Source organism: Gymnoscopelus braueri (genome assembly GCF_963280865.1).
Source record: "Gymnoscopelus braueri genome assembly, chromosome: 11".
Lineage (NCBI taxonomy): Eukaryota > Metazoa > Chordata > Actinopteri > Myctophiformes > Myctophidae > Gymnoscopelus > Gymnoscopelus braueri.
In genome coordinates, this window is record NC_137613.1 from 50,175,767 (window position 1) to 50,197,657 (window position 21,891).

The 21,891-nt window shown below is 40.4% G+C and overlaps 1 protein-coding gene across 1 annotated transcript; it reads left to right on the forward strand.

Moving 5' to 3' along the window:
* Positions 1–2,989: 2,989 nt before the first annotated feature.
* Positions 2,990–20,991, forward strand: LOC308095699 (uncharacterized protein). Its single transcript, XM_080442740.1, is given in 4 exon segments — positions 2,990–3,134; positions 5,530–7,198; positions 18,215–19,427; positions 19,429–20,991. Coding segments are annotated over 3 exon segments (3,210 nt in total). The 5' UTR covers positions 2,990–3,134; positions 5,530–5,538; the 3' UTR covers positions 19,766–20,991.
* Positions 20,992–21,891: the final 900 nt, after the last annotated feature.

Genomic DNA, 21,891 nt, shown 5'->3' on the forward strand with positions numbered 1-21,891 from the left:
ACCAGGAGGCCGACTTATGTAAAACATATTTCTTTACATTACTCCTTCCGATTTTATCCAAATTTCACGCAAATCGGTACACATGATCTCTATAGTCATGTGATCAAGACGGATCTGTTTAATTTTTCATATTCCATCCCGATTGGCTAAGATTCACATCTAAAGTTTGCAGGAGTGGCCCGTTTAGAACAAAATGCCGCAAATCATGAATGCAGCGTCCGATTGCGGTCAAACTTTGCACGCACATTCACACTATGTTGAGGAACAAGTGCTACCATTTTAACATTGGCCTGTTATAGCGCCACCAGCAGATCCAATTTAGCAAAAAAAAAATTGAACTAAATTAAAATCCTGAAATCATGAATGCAGTGTCCGATTGCCTTGCAAGACCTAAGAAGAAATGGTACCCTTTTTACATTGGCCTATTATAGCGCCACCAGGAGGCCACAATAACCTATCTGACCTGGCTCCGAGGAGCACTTTTTCTAGTTTATATTGTTTTCCTGTTTATTTTTTTTAAAGAGGATAAGCCCCCAGGTGTTTTCAGCCTCGGAGATGCTATGATGTATGTCGGGAAAGTGCTATTGTGCTCTTTGATGTGATATCACCAAATAAAATCAATCAACTCATGACAAACAATACACTACCACCTCACAAAGAGTCTTGATGTGAGCTTGTTCTGCTTTTGTAATTGAAAATGTTATGATCTTCGTTTTTTTCTTTATGTTGGATGCAATCATTTCAACTAGGGGTCATCAACGTGTAAAAACATCTATCCTAAATATTCACATGAATTTGAATGACTCTGTTGACTTGTAAAGTGTCTGGATGACATGCTCATTAATATGTTGCAGGAGATGTGTGGTATTGTGCAATGTGCTACCTGTACATTTTCTTATTTCTTTTGGCTTTTCACCCCTTTTTCACACATGTTTGTGTGTGTTGTCACTGCAGTTGTATCTTACTGACTCACGTGCCAGTGAGGGAGGATGTAGAGCCTTCGTCCTACTCCTCCCACTCAACACTCCCTGCTGACAGGTGCCACCCGCAGCCTGTTGGATTACGTGCAGTGATATATCACTCTCCCCGCCCGGCTTCCCTCCCCAGAACACAGGCCAATTGTGTTCGTGTAGACGCTGGACAGAGCTGGATGCACCACAGTGGGCAGGCACTTTAGTACTGCGCCACCTGAGCGCCAGTGTGGTACCTGTACCGTACATGATTGAATCAGGTGACAACAAGTTAGCTAAAAGTAACATTTACTAATAGCTGCCTTCATTCACAGAAAATGTCTAAACATGGATTCAAACCTTTTTTTTTTCAAGACAATGGATTAATGGAGTGTTTGAGGTGTCATCAGGCAATGAAACAATTAAAGTCAACAGTATGCGAGTGACTACAGTGAAAAATGGTGCAGGAAGAAAAATCAAAAACAGATGTCATCTGCTGAGAAGGAGCTGTTTGCTACCAAGGCAAAGAAGGACAAGTTTAGGTGATTTTCATCAGCGGTGTCCAATAATAACAATAATAATGCACTCCACAACCATAGTCCATAGAAACCTGGGGGTCTGCAACCCTCCAGCCTGGGGGTCCGAAATCACCACCAGACCTCCTATCCAACCTAAAAGTTTGCTCACCTCTGATCATAGTTAGGAGCCCTTGCATCAAGCTAGTTGTGTCACTGCATTCTTTTAAATCCTGCATGCCCTTCATTAATCACTCATCATCTACACATCTGTTTTGACTCACATGTATTTTTCCATCGCTACGCATGGTCTAAGACGTCCTCATCAAGATCAAGAATACTTGTTCACTTTAATGGAAACAACTATAAGCTACCTTGACAAACAAAACATCTAGTTTAGCAGGTAGAACTTGATCTCCTTCAACGTGTGATGGAAGTACTGATAAGACCCAATTATAGAAATCCCAAACAGGGAACAGACTTGGACCACGCTGCATTTATTGCCACCTGCCAGTAGTGGATGACTTCACATTCTCCAGGTTTTCTTCATAATAGCTAGCCACTTTAACCCTGCAGTCCCAATTTTAGGAAGAAAAAAAATGAAAAAAGAAACAAGCTCACAACATGGTGTGGTGCATTGTGTTTGAAGATTGGCTTTTTTCAAAATAATTTAGATTTGTCTGTGGTTAAGTGGCTCAGTGGTTTATGCAGAGATATTATCATTTTATCATTTTCGGGCATAAACACTATGGCACATTAGGAGTCCACTACTAAACATTAGGGTTAGGTATTTCTGGTGATATTATTGACCACTTATTTTGTGTCTGTGGCAAAAAAATATATATTGATGAAAATGTGTTGACCCCTGATTTCAAATATTGCCACAGGTTTGAATGCATTAACAATTCAGGATTTAAAAAAAAAATCTAGCGTGTGAAACATACCGTCTACACAATAAGGACAACTTTTTTTAGGCAACGTTTTGGCATTCAGTTTTGGCGTTCGGGCATTTTTAATTTTATTTTATTGTATTCTGATGTCTGATCCCTGCCTACGCACCCGTCTCTGAGTTGATCAGGTGTGCGTAGGACCTTCCTTCTTCCTGGCGTGTGAAACATTAAAATGATATAAAGTTATATTTTACAATATCCGCCCCTGTCCACGTCTGTGCCTGTGTGTCTGCTAATCTCGGGCCCAAGGAACCCCCCCCCCCCCCCCCCCCCCACACACACACACACACACACACGCACGCACACACGCACGCACGCACGCACACACACACACACACACACACACACACACACACACACACACACACACATTATCTCTGGAATCATGTGATCAAGATGTATTGGTCAGATTTGTTCATACTCCATTCCGATTGGCTACTGTCTATTGGCTTCCAAAGTACGTGGGAGGATCCCGTTTTGGAAGAAAAAACTGCCACAATGCATTAACCTCCTGCAATCTACAATTGTCAACTTGCTCACAGCATGTAAGTGTCCATCGAAGGGTTAACTTTTACAAGGTATGAAGGAATGCTGAATGGCAGTGATGATATCAGAAGCAGGAGCAGAACACATCCGTGTTACGCTCAGATCATATTCTCTACATGAACCTCACATCAACAGGATTGTATCATTGACAGAGAAGACATAAGGACAGACAGGTGAGTACAGGATAGATTAGCTCCATAAAGAACCTCTCACTCCGCTATACAGCTCCGAGATGAGGTTCTATGTGGTTACCTTCCAGAATCGGGTGAACGTCCGCCAAGTCTCCGCTGTTTACGCTTTTGTATATGTTGTATCCCAAAACTAATGGTAGATTCCAAGCCGCACGGATGTTTAAAGTTTGGAACGGAGCATAACATTTTAGGAACGGAGCGAAACTACCCGTTTAAATCGCTTATTTAATCTGCCTCTGACCACCATTGCCATGTTATCAGAATATTCAGGAAGTTGCAGTCGGACAGGAAGGTTTACCGCTGCCGCTGGTCGAATGTTGAATTGCATTGTCCACTTGATTGTTTTATATAAAGAGGGTGCAATTCAACATCTGACCACGGGTGGCAGCACGGCTGCCGGTGTGACTGACACTTCCGGTTAATGTAAACAAAGCGAAGAAGAGTGCACTAAAATGGAAAAACATTTACTAGATAAACTTTTTGAGGGGTAGTTTCGCTCCGTTCCTAAAATGTTATGCTCCGTTCCAAACTTTAAACATCCGTGCGGCTTATAATCTACCATTAGTTTTGGGATACAACATATACAAAAGGGTAAACAGCGGAGCCTTGGCGGACGTTTCTGGAAGACCCGATTCTGGAAGGTAACCACATAGAACCTCATCTCGGAGCTGTATAGCGGAGTGAGAGGTTCTTTATGGAGCTAAGGATAGATATGATTTTCAGTAAACAACACGACAAAAATGCCTGACATTCCACAGTTGTTCTATGTGTTTGAATTAAGTATTTCACATTTCACGTGTCTCCATTACGTTTTTCAATACACTATATGTGTTGTATATATTGGAGAACTGCTACGGTTGTAACGTTGTTCACTTTTCACTCTTTTACTCAGCGATCTTTTTACCTACATGTAATATTTTCAAGCAAATCCTACACATGTCCGCTATCATAAAAAACTTGAAATTTTTCAATTGATAAAACAGGTCGTGAGTTATTAAACCTAAAGTGGACGCTGTTCCGATGTTACATTTTAAGCGCATATGAGAATTGAATGCATTGTAACAGCATGAGTTACTAATGTAACACTGCTAAAAAACACCATTAAACAAATCGTTTTCAGCTTAAAGCAATTATATTTAATTCAAGCTGAGCAACTGTTTCACATTGTTTTCATACCAAAGATGTGATAAGATAATGTATCATACATAAGGAATTTATTAAATATTACTGGATGGCAGTTTGAGGGAATTCCATGGGAAAATACATTCTCTATCATCTGTTGGTATGGTAACCTCGCCATTAAGGATAAAAATTCTTTAGGAAGGATAGTGAAAACTGCCTCCAAAATCACTGGCATCCAACTGGAGAGCCTCGACCCCTTCTATAGCAGACAACTGCTCTTGAAGACCAGGTCCATTCGACAAGATAGTGCACACCCACTCGAGCCAGAGTATAGGCTGTTGCCATCTGGCCGTCGTCTGAGTGCCCCTGGTGTCAAAAACAATAGATACAAGCACTCATTTGTTCCTGCCTCAATTCGGGCAATCAATGTTGCCAGGGACCGATAGAGGATAATGTTACTGATGGTGATGGTGATGATGAAACAAGCACTTTATGCAGGCACCTTATATTTCTGAATGTAGCCCTTTATTTTATCTTATCTCTTGCACTTTACTGTGATGATGATGATGATGATGATGATGATGATGATGATGAAACAAGCACTTTATGACGGCACTTTATAATTCCTATTTTATCTCTTGCACTAGACGCGCCCAGACCTATGTTTTTATGCTATGGTGTTTCATGTCTGCTGTTGTCCTGTACTGTCTGTATGTTTTAAACCACTACTCTGGCTGTGAACCTAATTGTCCTTCTGGGACATTAATAAACTTGAACCTTGAACCTTGAACCTTGATTACACCTAAAAAGAGTGTGTTACAATCGGACCGTTCTGCGCTCCACTGCTTTGGAGTTGTTTACAGAACAGAGCTAACGTGCATAGCATGTTAAAATGATGTAAACTGATGAAGAACAGATACATACAGACAACCATGTGGATTTTAGCTCAGCAACATTAAAGGAAAGATTTGTAGACTAAAGATACTCAAGGTGAAATGTTTTACTTACTTTGAGATAAATCAGTTTTTCTGCGATAACTCTCTCTAGCCTGGATGAAAATACTATTTACTTCCTGGGCACGTTCATTACGGCACTGGTCACATACTGACGTGATAACGTTATGATGGCATTGACGAATCAAGAGAAAACGTGCATGTTGCAACCATGGCGCGTTACAACCGTCCCGGTTCTCCCCCAATATATTTTATAATTGAAGGTTGTTAGTATATGTTTTGTTTGTTTTTCATATTCTCAGTGTGTAGAAATGGCGTCTGCCAGCAGTCTCCACTCTGAACAGCAGTTCCTGTGTTCTATCTGTCTGGATGTGTTCACTGATCCAATCACCACTCCATGTGGACACAACTACTGCAAATCCTGTATCACGCAACACTGGGACAGCACTGATGTGTCTATGAAGTGTCCATTATGTAACAAAACCTTCTATAGGAGACCAGGAGCCTTTGTTAATAAAGTTCTTGCTGAGATGGCTGATCAGTTCAGGAAGTCAAAGCAGCAGAAAGAATCGACTAACTCAAATCAAGAACCTGCTAAACCAGGTGAAGTCCCCTGTGACGTCTGTACTGACACCAAACTCAAGGCCCTGAAGTCCTGCCTGGTGTGTCTTATCTCCTACTGTGAGACTCACCTGGAGCCTCATCAGAGAGTCACAAGATTAAAACAACACAAACTAATCGACCCTGTAAAGAACCTGGAAGACATTATGTGTAAGAAACATGACAGACCTCTGGAGCTGTTCTGTAAGACTGACCACACGTGTGTTTGTCTGCTCTGCACTCAGTTAGACCACAAGTCGCATCAAATTGTATCTCTGAAAGAAGCATATGAAGGAAAGAAGGCTGAGTTGGGAAAGACAGAGGCTGAAGTTCAGCAGATGATCCATGGGAGACAACTGAAGATTCAGGAGTTCAAACACTCAGAAGAGCTCAGCAAGAAAGATGCAGCCAGAGAGATAGCAGACAGTGTGCAGATCTTCACTGCTCTGGCAAGCTGTATTGAGAGAAGCCAGGCTGAGCTCATTGATGTGATTGAAGAGAAACAGAAAACAACAGAGAAACAGGCTGAAGGCTTCATTAAATATCTGCAACAAGAAATCAGTCAGTTAGAGAAGAGAAGCTCTGAGCTGAACCAGCTCTTACACACTGAAGACCACCTCCACCTCCTCCAGAACTTCACATCCATCAACACCCCTCCACCCACCAGGTGGAGGACCAAGGACTGGACAAAGGTAAATGTCCATCAGCCTTCATATTTGGGGACTGTGAGGACAGCTGTGAGCACAGCTGGGGCTCAGCTGGAGAAGACACTCAGTCAAGAGATGGAGAAGCTGTGTGATTCTGAGCTGAGGAGGATCCAGCCATATGCAGTGGATGTAACTCTGGACCCTGATACAGCACAATGCAAACTCATCCTGTCTGAGGATGGAAAACAAGTGAGCCATCGAGACAGGAAGAAGAATCTCCCAGATAATACAAAGAGATTCTCTCAATCTGTCTCTGTTTTAGGAAAACAAAGATTTTCCTCAGGACGATTTTACTTTGAGGTTCAGGTTAAAGGGAAGACTATGTGGGATTTAGGAGTGGCCAGAGAGTCCATCAACAGGAAGATGAATCCAATCCCACTGAGCCCCAACAACGGTTACTGGTCTATATTGTTGAGGAATGGAAATGAGTACCTGGCTGCTGCTCGCCCTGGTGTCCTCCTCCCTGTAAGAGAGGAGGTCCAGAAAGTAGGAGTGTTTGTGGACTATGAGGAGGGTCTGGTCTCCTTTTATGATGTGGAGACCAGAGTTCATCTCTATTCTTTCACTGGCTGCGCCTTCACTGAGAAAATCTATCCATACTTCAGTCCGTGTCCTAATGATGGAGGTAAAAACTCTGCTCCTATGATCATCTCTCCTGTCAATCACACAGATTAGACTGTGTCTGTATGAAGCCAGATGTACAGGTATACTTCACCGTACGACAGAGTCACATGGTGAAAATAGCTGATCTACAAGCCCACAACGCATATGTGTGACGTGTTATTAACTTGTAGATCTGTTAGTTCCAGAGTAATAATTAAGCATAATCCTCTGCTTTACATGAAAAGGGTTAATTTAAATTTAAAACAACACATATGTATATTGAGGGATTTATTTACAGTTTATTTTCAGTCACTAGTTTCTATATGTATGTTATATGCAGTATATCATATGTGTTCTATTTTCTAATGAAACACAATAACTTAATTGTACATATCTGAAGTACAGCCAAAGACTAATATTGTAAATGCTATACAATTGTCTATTTCTACTGTGGTATAAAGGACTTGATTGTATGTTTCATTTGATGGCATTCAAGTTTAAAGGTAGTATACCGCACGTGATATTTTCTGGGGTTAAAACTAAATGTTTAGTGAAAAGGTTAAATCTCTATTAATATTCAGATTGTTTGCTAAAATAGTTTGTTCTCTCCAGCTCTTTAAAGGGACATTTCGCCGATTTTGCAACTAGATCTTCTTTTAATGCAGTTTAGGACTCAAGAAACAAGATCCTGTTTTTTTTTTGTGTATAATCTGTGTTTTTAGATATCTAGTAATCTTCGAAGATTTCGTGACGTTATTTACGTCACGAGATATTGGTCTCATTCCTTTCCGCACTACATGTTGTCCCGACGCGTCTCAGTCAGACCAGCTTCAAAGACAGCCCCAAGGGGTGTCCGTAACACTTTGTTCAACCTTCATTCCCCACTCGGCCACTCCCATTAGCTGCGGCCAGCGGGCAACCCCCCTTGCAGAGTGAGGCATTACTTTACCTGAGTTATCTTCTGATAGTTGTACTTGAATGTTGACATGAAATAATAATCCTGTTTAGTGTTTCATAAGCGCAAGCGTGAAAAAAAAAAATACAGCGTGGAGTGGCGGCGCTGGTAAACAAACACCGTCGCGAAAGGCTAGGATCACAATACCAAGGATTCAACAGTGATGTCACTACTATGCGACACGGAAGTAGAACTGCATAAAGATACCAAGGATTTGTCAGTGACGTCACTAACGAATCCTTGGACATATATGTAACTAGATGAACGTGTGCGAGGTACACGTTCTTCAGCCAGTGTTGCCAGATATTGTGAGAGAAATAAGCAACCTGGGGCCTGTTCCTCAAAAGGTGAATTAGAGCTAAAGCCTGGCTTTACCACCTATCCTGGCTTAATTTAGCCAGGATTAGAGCTGAGTCGGTTCCTCAAAAGGTGAATTATCTTGAAGATTAGTTTAGCCAGTTCACCCTGGCTAAGTTTAGCCTTATCCGATTCCTCAAAAGAGAATTGAAGCAAGCCTAGCTTAGTTACCATGGCAATTTAGCTGTGAAGTTAGCCTGGTCAGGAGCAGGCTAACAGCCAAGCTTTATTAATCCAGTGCCTTGTTCTTCAAGTTTTGTGAAATAGCTGTTAGTCCAATGACTCCAATCATAAACCAATGAATTTTTCTACACTTATTCAATTCTTATGCGAAAATCAAAGATCTACAAGCCCGAAATGTTTTTGTCTTATGGCGGCCGGGGGTCCCCGGCCCCCCATGGACCCCCGCCCCCGTGGACCCCCGCCCCCGTGGACCCCCGGACCCCCGTGTACCCCCAGCCCCCTGTGTACCTCCGGACCCCCGTGGACCCCCGGACCCCCGTGGACCCCCGGACCCCCATGGACCTCCGGACCCCCGCGGACCCCCGGACCCCCATGGACCCCCGGACCCCCATGGACCTCCGGACCCCCGTGGACCCCCGGACCCCCATGGACCCCCGCCCCCGTGGACCCCCGTATACCCCAGACCTCTGTTGGGGGTCAACGGTGGTCCGGTGTACTCCCGGACCCCCGTTGACCCCCGTGGACCGTGGACCCCCGGCCGCCAAAAGGCAAGCTTTTCCCTTGTAGATCTTCGATTTTAGAAATTTGAAATTAGAAAATTATTCTAAGTGTTTATAATTATAATTCCAACATTCACTTAAACTCCTTATGTTTAAACCTAACTGAATTATATATTTATGGATTTGTATATAAATTAATTGCATATTTTTGGACAACATTTAATTTGTCGGCAATACTTTTCCACGCTTTCTCCCTGGATCTATATTTATTGCGGCCGTGTTTCCTTTCTTGCTTATTATAAATTTGACTTCCTTGTAAGATTCCATGAGCTGCTGCAGTGCTGCTGTTCAGCCACAGAGAAGAACGCCGCTCTGGTTTTGGGCTCCATGATTGGTCAAGTTCAAGGATTCTGCTATCGACTTTCATGGTCTTTTATAGAAATAAGTGAAGCCTGGCTTCATTATCCTGGCTCGACACAGCCTGGCTTGACAAGGCCTAGCTCGACAAAGTCGCTCCTTTTCAGCCTGGCTTGGCGTTCCAGGAACCGAATAAACCAGGCTATACGGACCCGACTTTGTCAAGCCTGGATTTGACTTAAATCCAGGCTTATTTAATTCACCTTTCGAGGAACAGGCCCCTGGTATATGAAAACAAGCCCAAAAGAAGATAACTAGGCCAAGAGCACTTTACCTAGACATGGGATACTATATATTTGAAAATTGCCGATCTACAAGCTCACAACGCTTCGCGACCCGACCCATTGTGAGCTTGTAGATCTGCTATTTACAAAAAAATCTTGTGGGGGAAAAAGTGCAAAATGTGGAATATTTTTGACACATATTTGTTAGGGGCTCCCTGGCACAAATTATAATTTCAGATGGGGGTCTGTGGAAAAATACATGAACATGTTTGAGAACCACTGGTTTAAACAACAATCAAAACATTTGGAAACAAGCCCAAATATCAACTACATTTTAGAAAGAAGCCGCTTATAATAAGCAGACATGGCAACACTGGCATGCTGTTTGTATGTTGTTGTTGGAGATCACACCCACATGCAACCTCCCCTCCCCACAAGGAGGCGCAGTGCACCATAGCATTATGGTCATTGTAGTAATGCAGCAGTCCAGTCAAACCCTAGTCAAACACACAGATTTCATTATTTTACAAACAATTGTAAATCTGGCACTGAACACGGAGCTAAAGCAGTGTGTAAATCCTGCATGATATTAAATGGCGCACAGTGCACTTCGCCAAATGATAATGACGTCGGTACGTGCCGTTCACAAAACAGTCTCTAAACTGTACTTCAAATTCACTATAAACATTATTGATGACTTAATGGCTGTTGAGTTTTGATATTATGGTAAGTTTAATTGATCATATCTTGTAATAGTGTCATGTAAACATGTTTTGCAACACGGAGGGAGACGGGAGGTAACCTGAAGACTAGCCCCAAAACACGCTCGCCCCCATATCTTGTAATAGTGTCATGTTATGTAAACATGTTTTGCAACACGGAGGGAGACGGGAGGTAACCTGAAGACTCGCCCCAAAACACGCTCGCCCCCATTTTTTTCACCGACCAGCGGTTCTTGTATTCTTGTATTTGTTTTACAGAGGATAAGGTTTGAAATAAGTTTAGGGTTAGGTATATCTTTACTGAGGTTCAGTTTAGGAATAAGTTTATGTTTTGGCACCGTTTTACTGAGGTTACGTTTAGGAATAAGGTTGGGTTTAGGCATAGTTTTACTGAGGTTACGTTTAGGAATACCAGGTGAATCCCGTCGGGTTTTCCCGGGGCGACTGTGTTTTGGGGCAAGTGTTTTGGCATTCAGACGGAGATGGAGAGAGAGAAACAGATCTCCGATCTCAGTGGTGCTTGTGCTGAAACTTGACTCATGCAATAAGATATAAGGATAATCTGATAAACCACCTGAACCCCAGCTTACGTATTCTGGGGGGAACATAAACCAAAAATTGCCAATCTAGCTCACAGTTACAACGCGTCGCGTTCCGACGCGCTGTGAGCTCATAGATTGGCAATGTTTGGTCTTTTTAGTCTCCTATATCTTAATAATATGTCAACTTTCCGAGGGCGAGTAGACGATTGTGTTCCAGCTGTCCTTCTGATGGATTTTTCTTGGCTGTCAATGTTTCTATCGTCCATAAAATAGCTCTGAAAGTGATCCAAACGACCGTGTATGATGTAACTCTATGAGGCAGATCGTTCTGTTTTCCCCCAAGCTAAAATCGAATGGGGCGTTCCTGGCCGTTCCCGTCTATCTCCGTGTGTGTCTATTGTATAGCCTTCCAGTTCCAAATTTCTCTGCTCACTTTGTGTCATTACTTCCAATTTCACTTGGTTATCCTGTTCTGACTCCTGATTGGTTGAAATTGGTATCCTGACCTGAACATTTATTTTCTGTTTACTAAAGCGCTGGAGGCACAGTTAGTGAACAAACACTCTATGTCAGGGGTCATCAACATGTCCGTACATGGACAAACGTATCCGTGGCAAGACTTGTCTATGTCCATGGCCCATTTTATTTTTGTTTATTTCTTTTGAAAAAATATAGTCTTTAACTTTTTTTTCATGATCATGTAAAAACTGAATACTGAATATTCACAATCTAATCTTTGAATTCAAATGTATTTCAATGATTTTGCTGACTCGTAAAGTGTCGGAATGGCATGCTCATTAATGTTGCAGGGGATTTGTGGTATTGTACATGGACATGATTGCATCAGGTGAGGACAAGACAGCTAGAAATAATGTTTGATGATAGCTACCTTAATTCCCTGAAAATAGCAAAATGTGTGTTTAATCCTTTGTTGGAGAAACCTTTTATTTTTAAAGACAATTGGATCCATATGTGGTGTGGTCAGACAAACTGTAGGAAAAGATCAAAAACAGATCTGTTCAGACGGATCCATTTGCTACAAAAGCAAAGGAGGTCAGAACTGGACAAGTGAAGCTTGTTGAAAAAGATTTTCACCGTAAGTGTAACAATACAACAAAAATACAATAACAATATATAACTATAATAACACTCCGCAATCATAATCCGTGGAAACCCTTGAGCCACAGCCTGTGGTCCACAATCACTATAAGACCTCCAGCTTATAAATTTGCTTACCTCTGATTAAAGTTAGGAGCCCTTACATGAAAGTAGTTGTGACTGCATTCCTTTAAATCCTGTCATGCCCTTTATCATTATCTAATCACCCATCATGTACTGTACATACAGGTGCATGATGCTTTTGACTCTGACCTTTCTTTTTCCATTGTTCCACATATCTTACATCACAATTGTGCAAGGTCTAAGACTTTCTCATCATGATAGAAGATTTCTCATCAAGATATCACTGTAATGGAAAGAAACCACAACTATCTACCATACCAATCCCCAAAGAAATGGATGGTAAGGTAGAACTGGTACAACTTGATCTCCTCCTGACCTCAAGTGACACTGTCCTCTGAAAAGCCAGCAATCTTTATAATAACCATATGACATGCACCCACTCAACTCTGCACCTAAATGGCCCTTTTGCTCATGTAATGTGCGATGGAAGCACTGTACTGATATTGAAATCCCAAATATGGAATAGACTTCCATCATGCCACATTTAAGCCTGTCTTAGCCTCCTGGCAGTCTTAAGGTTTGTAGGCTAACCTCTTTAACCCTGGCATCCCCATTTTGGGCATATCATTATAGGCCAAGTAAATTAATAAATAATTAGAAACATTTCTAAAATGTTTCGAAAATAACAGATCTACAATCTCTCAACATGTCATGATGTAATGTGTTGTAACCTTGTAGATTGGCTTTTAAAACAATGGCTTATATTTATTTGTGGCTCAGTGGTTAATGCGGATATACTTTGTAATTGTAATGCATTGTCAAATGTGTAGCACATTGGCATAGACAATATGGCAGACACATTAGGAGTTAATTATGTATTTCTGATAAAAAACATTATTGATCACTTATTTTGTATGTCTGTGGCAAAAATAAAATATCGATGAAAATGTCCATCACAAGCTGGCATGGTGATGACCCCTGCTCTACATCAATGATTACTTATTATCAGAATATAGAGCTATGTAACAATTATTTTTAACACCTCTAGGTTTAGTCTCATTTTCATGTATTAATGTGCAGGAATCATTATCAGGAATTACAATATTTTATTGTCATTGTGTCATACTGTAATGCAATTACTATAGAACAGTTCATTGACCATAGGAATATAATGATTCTGATGGTAATGATTGGCTCTTGTATTTAGCTGCATGTTATGAATTATAGAATCAGAAAGAAATTAATTTTGTAATTAATGTGCAAATGTCTTTGTGTGAACTCCTTGTATTTTACTCGCTTTGGAGAACAAAATATAAAATAAATTACACTTTGAAGAAGTACACTTTTTTTTGGTACTGTATAGTCAATGTATTCATCTTGTCAGTGGTGGACAAAGTAGTCCAAAATAGTATACAGATATTCCTAGTCAAATATTGCTGAACTAAGTGAAAGTTGCTCAGTCAAATTTGCACTGGAGTACTTGCTTTAAAAAAATACTTAAGTATTCAAAATACAAGTTTTTAAAAGTACAAATTACAAAGTAAATTTTATTTTTAATATCAATGCATTGACATATTTATTTATTTATTTTATTTTTTAATAACACTTTTTTATTGGGGATAATTAAATAGCATATGTCAAAAGTCATTGCATGTAAAGTCACCCCCATTTTCTTTTTCTTTTCTACATCACAAGACAAACCAAAAGACAACATGCAATCCCCCCCAGAAAAAAAAACAAATAAGCAAAACAACAAAACAAGACAACGACGTAACAGAAAATAAGTACTAACAAATTAAGACCCTGCTTGTAAAAAAGTACAAGCAGGGTCATGGGTCACAGCCATTGTCATTGTGTCATACACCCATGGGAGAGACACTAAAATCCAATGTCCTCTACACTTGCCGCCCACAGAGCATTCTATTCTGGAGAGGTCTGATTATTAAAATATTCAATGAAAGGTCTCCATGCCTCAAAAAAGCCTTCAGTGGTTCCGCTGAGAGTAGTCTTGCGTAGCCAGACAACTATTCCACAAACTCTGAATGCTATATAGAGTCTGGAACTACAACTCCCGAAATCCAAGAGAGGAAACTGGCACTTTCGTTCAAGAAAATATATTTTATATTTTACATTTGACTTTTTAATTTCCATTTCTGCTAAGCAGCAAGCTAAATATACTTAGATGATTTGTAATGATATTAGGATAAATTTGCGCGACCCCTTCCGCCACAGCTTAAAACGTGCGCGGATAGGCCTTTGAATAGCTTTTTATTTTCTTTTTTTTGTGAGATCTGACGTGACAGAGCACTATGCAACCAAAAAAAAAAAAAAAAAAAAAAAACCTAAGTCTCGCTAGACGAGATTGAAATCTCGAGATTTCAATCTCGTCTAGCCGACTTCTGTTTTTTTTTTTTTTTTTTACAGCTTTGACAGAGGGGAGGGGCTGAGTTCCAACAGCTGCAGAAGAGCGCCTTTCTTTTAAGTAACTTTAACTATAAAGATCATTCATACAACGGCGGACATGTTAATGTTTAGACTTATTTCGAAGCTAATAAAATGTTGTATAATAATGTTATAATGTGAGCATATGGGAAAGTACGGTTTTATAGATAGGGATAAAGAAAGATTTCATGTGTTAGAGTGAAGGAGGCAGATCGTTGATTCATTGTCCTGTAAGAAGAAAGCGGCCCAAGTCTATTGTTTTGACAGAGCTCATTCTTATGTGTAAGTGCTTTGATATAAGGACCTGTTTTTGTGAGAAATGGGACTCTGTGATTCTGAACACATGCAGATGCCACGTTCAGCAGGATAAAGCAGATTCTGTGGACTAAGATGCGCTATATGTTGATTTGACTCGAATGTATGGATTGCTAAAGAACTATGACAATAAATTGAATTGTTAAGAAAGGAAAACTCCGGTCTCTGAGCGCTGACTGTTTATTCCCCGCCCCTGGATATGGACCTTATTTCTGCCGGTTCCCTTATGGTCCAGATACGACAAAAGCTTTGCTTTCACCTTGTTCATTGAGGACGACGGTGTCAGAGGAATCCATGATCGTACGCCGGTGTTTTCAAATCAGCCTGGCTTGCCTTGCAGTACGGTGCGCATCAGTAGTGTAAAGTAAGTTAAGTAACTAAGTACATTTGCTCAAGTACTGTACTAATTGCCGATCTACAAACTCACACTGCGTCGCGTCTTCAATGCATTTAGATTTGAACTTTATGAACTTAAATACAAATACATTGGACATAAAAAAGTCAATAGAATTGTCTTTTCTATACGGTGGTGCAGTCGGTAGTGCTGTCGCCTCACAGCTAGAAGGTACTGGGTTCGATTCCCGCCGGGGACGCTGTGGGCGCTCGGGGCGTGTCTTCTCCTCCGCATCATCAGCGCCCATACCCTAGGTGAGGTTGGGGAAAGGGCCTACTCTGTGTGGAGTTTGCATGTTCTCCCCGTGTCTTTCAGGGTAGTTAATACCCTCACAAAAACATGGAGTAATCCTGGTCGCTATACTGCCTCCCCCATGACAGCCGGGGCGCCTGATGAAGGAGAAGGGAACTGGTTGGAATAACGTGTTCCTTCCACGCGCTACGTCCAACCAGGGAAACTCCCCCCTGTCAGGTGACAAGAAGGTCAGTTGGCTCTCATGCATTGAAGGAGGCATGAGCTTGGCCCTGGCCTCCCTAGGCTGGTGAGGGTAGCGCCCAGGATCACTTAGAAAATTGGCACCGGGTGAAAAATAAGGGCTACAAAATCGCGGGATACACATTTTTGAGGAAAAAATAAGACAATAGAATTTTAATACTAGTCATTGAGCTACTAATATACAAATTTACTTGAGTAAAAGTACAAAAGTATTGGTATCAAAATGTACTTAAAGTACCAAAAGTACTAAAATATTTGAAAATAGCAGCTCTACAAGCTCACAACGTGTCGGAGCCTAGGTTTAAAATACGGCTAAAGTGGTTAATGTATGTTTTATAACATAATAATTTATATCTGCAAAGTAACTAGTAACTAAAGTTTTCAAATAATTGTAGTGGAGTAAAAGTACAATATTTGCCTCTGAGATGTAGTGGAGTAGAAGTAAAAGTATAGACAATTGAGGAAATACTCCAGTAAAGTAAAAGTACCTCACAATTGTACTTAAGTACAGCACTTGAGTAATTGTACTTCGTTACTTTGCACCACTGAACACGGATCAGACCCTTACTGTACGTACGGGTCTCGGGTCTTGTCGGGTATTTTCGGAATCGGGGGCCCCGTGAAGAGCTCTACACCACTGCATCTTGTGCATCATATCACTGTTTATTACAAGTGGGCTAAACTGCTTCATTTGTTCACTATGACGCCATGGTCTAGTAGTTCACTGGTTCTCAACATCTGGTTTGGGGACCACCATGGGACCAAATTGACCCTTATGGGTCTGTAGCTCTGAGAATGTAAAAAAGTTACTCTCTCAGAGTTAAATGAACACTGATGATTTTACAGTGTAGATTGGTGGCCCAGTTTAGTTTGGTTCAGTGATTCTCACCCTTTTCCATTTCAAGGACCCCCAGTTTGATATTAGAGTCTAATACATATCAAACTGGAATCCTTGAAATTGAAAAGGGTGAGATATAGTCATGGTCTAATAATTAGACCATGATTATTAGACCTAATCAGACCTAATAATTAGACCATGACTCCCCATTTTATACTATTTTTTTTTATCATCTGGGACCACAATCTACACTGTAAAATGCTCAGTGTTAATTTAACTCTCTCTTTAATGGAACCGAATGGACGGTCCTTTTGGTTCCAATTGTACACTCTCAGAGTTATAGAACTGAGGGTCCATTTGGACCCCTTGTGGCCCCCAGACCTCACGTTGAGAACCAGTGTGTATTAAGAGGTCAGTAAAGCGGTGCAGTCTTTGATACCAGGTTCACACAGGTGTAGTATTGGTGTTAACACTTTATATTAACAACTAATGTCCTATATACTTTGTCTTGTGATAAACAGTGAAAATAGCAGATCCACAAGCTCACAATGCATCTTTGTGAGCTTGTAGATCTGATGTTTTCACTATTTATGATATATAGAAATATAGAAAATATTTGAAATGTTTTGATAATTTTTGAACATTATACTGACATGCAGGAAAGTGGTTGGTATGGAACACTCCACTGTTCCCAAGCTCTCCTTTTGACAAACAACATGAACTTGCTCGACGGAGATCTTATATCACTGAAAACACAGGAGGAAATAGGAGCTTGAATCGTTTTGTGAAGACACATCTACTTCAGGTCAAACTTCACAGTACATGACAGCCTCCCGTGCAAATGTGCTATAAAACAATATCTTAAGGACTTTGATCGAGAACATGGTTGATGATAATAAAATAACAAACGCAATGTTTTAAGTGGCACGCAAGTATGACAACAGAGGAAAACAAGCTATAGTTTAACAACTGTTCTCGGACAATATTGTATTCACCTTATAAAAAATATGTAATAATAGAATATGAATATAAATATGGTATGAATTAAACATTGTATTCTGTATTTGTCAAGCTGCTCACAGCATGAAAGAGTCCAGCGAAGGGTTAACTTTTACAACTTGTGAATCAAAGTTGACTGGCATCTTAATGATTAATCAGAACCACAATTAAAAGCTGATATCATTATTCTCTATATGAACCTCTCGGATCAACAGGATTTTATCATAGAGAAGACTTAAGGACAGACAGGTGAGTACAGGACAATTTTCAGTAGGCTACACAACATGACAAAACTTTGTGAAATTCCACAGTTGTTCTATTTGTTTGAATTATGTATTTCAGTGAGGTAGAGTCTACGTGTGTGTCCATTATGTTTCTTAATACACTATATGCATTGTATATACTGTACTATATTTTATAATTTAAGGTTTTTGGTATTTGTTTGTTTGTTTGTTTGTTTGTTTGTTTGTTTGTTTGTTTGTGTGTGTGTTTTTCATATTCTCCTTGTGTAGAAATGGCGTCTGCCAGCAGTCTCCGTTCTGAAGAGCTGTTCCTGTGTTCTATCTGTCTGGATGTGTTCACTGATCCAATCACCACTCCATGTGGACACAACTACTGCAAAACCTGTATCACACAACACTGGGACAGTACTGATGTGTCTAAGTGTCCATTGTGTAACAAAACCTTCTATGGGAGACCAGAAGTCTTTGTTAATAAAGTTCTTGCAGAGATGGCTGATCAGTTCAGGGAGTCAAAGCAGCTGAAAGAAACGGCCAACTCAAGTCAAGAAGCTGCTAAACCAGATGAAGTGTCCTGTGACATCTGTACTGAGATCAAACTCAAGGCCCAGAAGTCCTGCCTGGTGTGTCTGGCCTCCTACTGTGAGACTCACCTGGAGCCTCATCTGAGAGTCACAACGTTAAAACGACACAAACTAATCAACCCTGTAAAGAACCTGGAAGACATCATGGGTAAGAAACACGACAGACCTCTGGAGCTGTTCTGTAAGACTGACCACGTGTGTGTTTGTCAGTTTTGCACTCAGTTAGATCACAAGTCACATCAAATTGTGTCCTTGAAAGAAGAATATGAAAGAAAGAGGGCTGAGCTGGGAAAGACAGAGGCTGAAGTTCAGAAGATGATCCATGGGAGACGACTGAAGATTTGGAAAGTCAAACGCTCAGTGGAGCTCAGCAAGAAAGATGCAGATAGAGAGATAGCTGACAGTGTGCAGGTGTTCACTACTCTTGCGAGCTGTATTGAGAGAAGCCAGGCTGAGCTCATTGATGTGATTGAAGAGAAGCAGAAAACAACAGAGAAACAGGCTGAAGGCTTCATTAAAGATATGCAACTCGAAATCACTCAGTTAGAGAAGAGAAGCTCTGAGCTGAAGCAGCTCTCACACACTGAAGACCACCTCCGCCTCTTCCAGAACTTCACATCCATTAGCAACCCTCCAACCTCCAAGGACTGGACAAAGGTCAATGTCCATCAGTCATATGTGGGGACAGTGAGGACAGCTGTGGCTCAGCTGGAGAAGACACTCAGTCAAGAGATGGAGAAGCTGTGTGATGCTGAGCTGAGGAGGATCCAGCAATATGCAGTGGATGTAACTCTGGACCCTGATACGGCACACCACAAACTCATCATGAATGAGGATGGAAAACAAGTGAGTCATGGAGCCGTATGGAGGGATCTCCCAGATATTCTTTGCATCTGCCTCTGTCTTGGGAAAACAAAGCTTCTCCTTGGGAAGATTTTACTATGAGGTTCAGGTTAAAGGACAGACAGAATGGGATTTAGGAGTGGCCAGAGAGTCCATCAACAGGAAGGAGAATCCAGTCCAACTGACCACCAACAACGGTTACTGGACAGTAGTGTTGAGGAATGGAAATGAGTACAAGGCTGCTACAAGTCCTCCTGTCCTCCTCCCTGTTAGAGAGGAGGTCCAGAAAGTGGGAGTGTTTGTGGATTATGAGGAGGGTCTGGTCTCCTTTTATGATGTGGAGGCCAGAGTTCATCTCTACTCTTTCACTGGCTGCACCTTCACTGATAAACTCTAAAGATCTACGCGAACCGCCGATTCCCATGTTAAGTGCCCCAGGTGCACTTTCCGAATTTTTTTGATCCATTTCCGTTTCCGGTTTTCGGTCGGAAACGGAATTATTCGGGTTCCGGTTTTTTCGATCGTATCCGCTTCCTGTCTGGGATCCTGTTTAAAACTCGATTTTCTCTGGTTGTTGTTTTTCTCCTCGCTGATCACTGTTTACCGTGTATCGGCTGTAGCTTCAAGATGGCGGCACGGATTTGGAAACTGTTTTCGCTGGTTGTTTCTCACGGATCCGCTGTGTGTTTAGAACCAAATGAACGCGCACTTTTAACTTATTTAGCGAGGTCTGTGGCGACATGAAAAAAACTAAAAAACAACAATAAAACGCTGGCACTGGTGAGTACATTATGAGATTAAACTCTGGCATGGAATGTGTTAATAATAATGGTAAATACTTTGCTCCCCTTATCATCTCTCCTGTCAATCACACAGATTAGACTAATGGCCGTATGAAGCCTGACTCATACTTCACCGTACAACGGAGCCAAATCAGTCCATTTAACTGTTGTTCCATTGTTGTATCATTCAACTGTTGCTATATGTTCCCATAACATGTGTGTAATATATCTAATAACTAATATGTATTGAAACACAATATCTTAATTGTACATGTCTGAAGTACAGCCAAAGACTAATAGTAAATGGTCTACAATTGTCTACATTTATACTTTGGTACAAGGACTGATTGTATGTTTTGTTTTATTTTATGGCATTTAAGTTTTGGTTAAAACACAAACAAAAAAATTGTGAAAAGAATAAAGCTCTATTAACATTCAGATTTCTGTCTCTGATTGGATAAAATTGGTATCACGAACTGAAAATGCATTTTCTGTTTACTGGAGAGCTGTAGAGATGGGGAGACCCCTGTAACTGAACAAACACTCTACAGCAATAAGCTATTTACACTTATTTTTAACCTAAGAAAATTACTTATTGCACCTTTAAAAGGTAGGGCAAGTTATATATTTTTGTTAAACCAATTGTTAAATTGCTCTATGTTCTGATAGTGCTCATTGTTTGTTCAGGAGTCTCCATGTCTCTCCAGCCCTTTATTAAACAGAAAATGCATTTTCAGGTCAGGATACCAATTGTATTCAATTAGGATTATTAGAATTAGGAATGTAATGATTCTGGTATAAATGATCGGTTTGAATATTTTATGTAGCTGCATGCTATCAATTATAGAAGAAGGAAAATGTTATTCTTGAAAATGAATCAGCAGTTGTAATTAATGTGCAAATATCTGTATGTGAACTGCTTGAATTTTACTCACTTTGATGTGCAAATAAAAATAAACTTTCCAGAATGAAACTGATTGGTGATTCTTCATCTTAGAATGTAGTGTGTCAGTGGTGGGCAAAGTACTCAACCCCAGTTACTTGAGTCAAAGTATAGATACTCATGGTCAAATATTACTCAACTACAAGTGAAGGTTGCTCTGTCAATTTGACCTTCAGTTAAAGTACTGGAGCGCCTACCTTTTAAAAATATTTAAGTATACGAAAGTATATATTATTATTTTTCTCCAGAAATTGTCAAACAAGTTAAATAATAGTGATACAAACAGATCTACAATCTCACAATGTGTCGCATTGTGACGGGTTGTGAGCTTGTAGATCTGCTATTTTCACTATATTTGAAATAGAGCTTAAGTCGTTAATTCATGTCATTTCTTCCTAGAAATGTAGTGGTGTCTAAAGTACAATATCTGTCTTTGAAATGCAGTGGAATTAAAACTATCCAAAAATAGAAAATACTCAAGTAAAGTACAGATACTCAAAAGAGTACAGTACTCACGTGAATGTACTTTGTTACTGTCCACCACTGCATCAAATATACTCTGTTACATGTGGGTTAAACTGCCTCACTGGAAACCATTATTTTGTTCATGACACCATGGTCTAGTAACCAGTTCACTGGTTCTCAACGTCATGGGACCAAATGGACCCTTAAAGGACAACTTTGTTTTTTTTACAACAAGGGTTATTTTATTAGTTTATAATGATAATAATTAAAAGATGAGTGTTAAAAAAATCATGTATTGCTTTCTATCGTTTTTTAACGATTTAGTGATTTTTA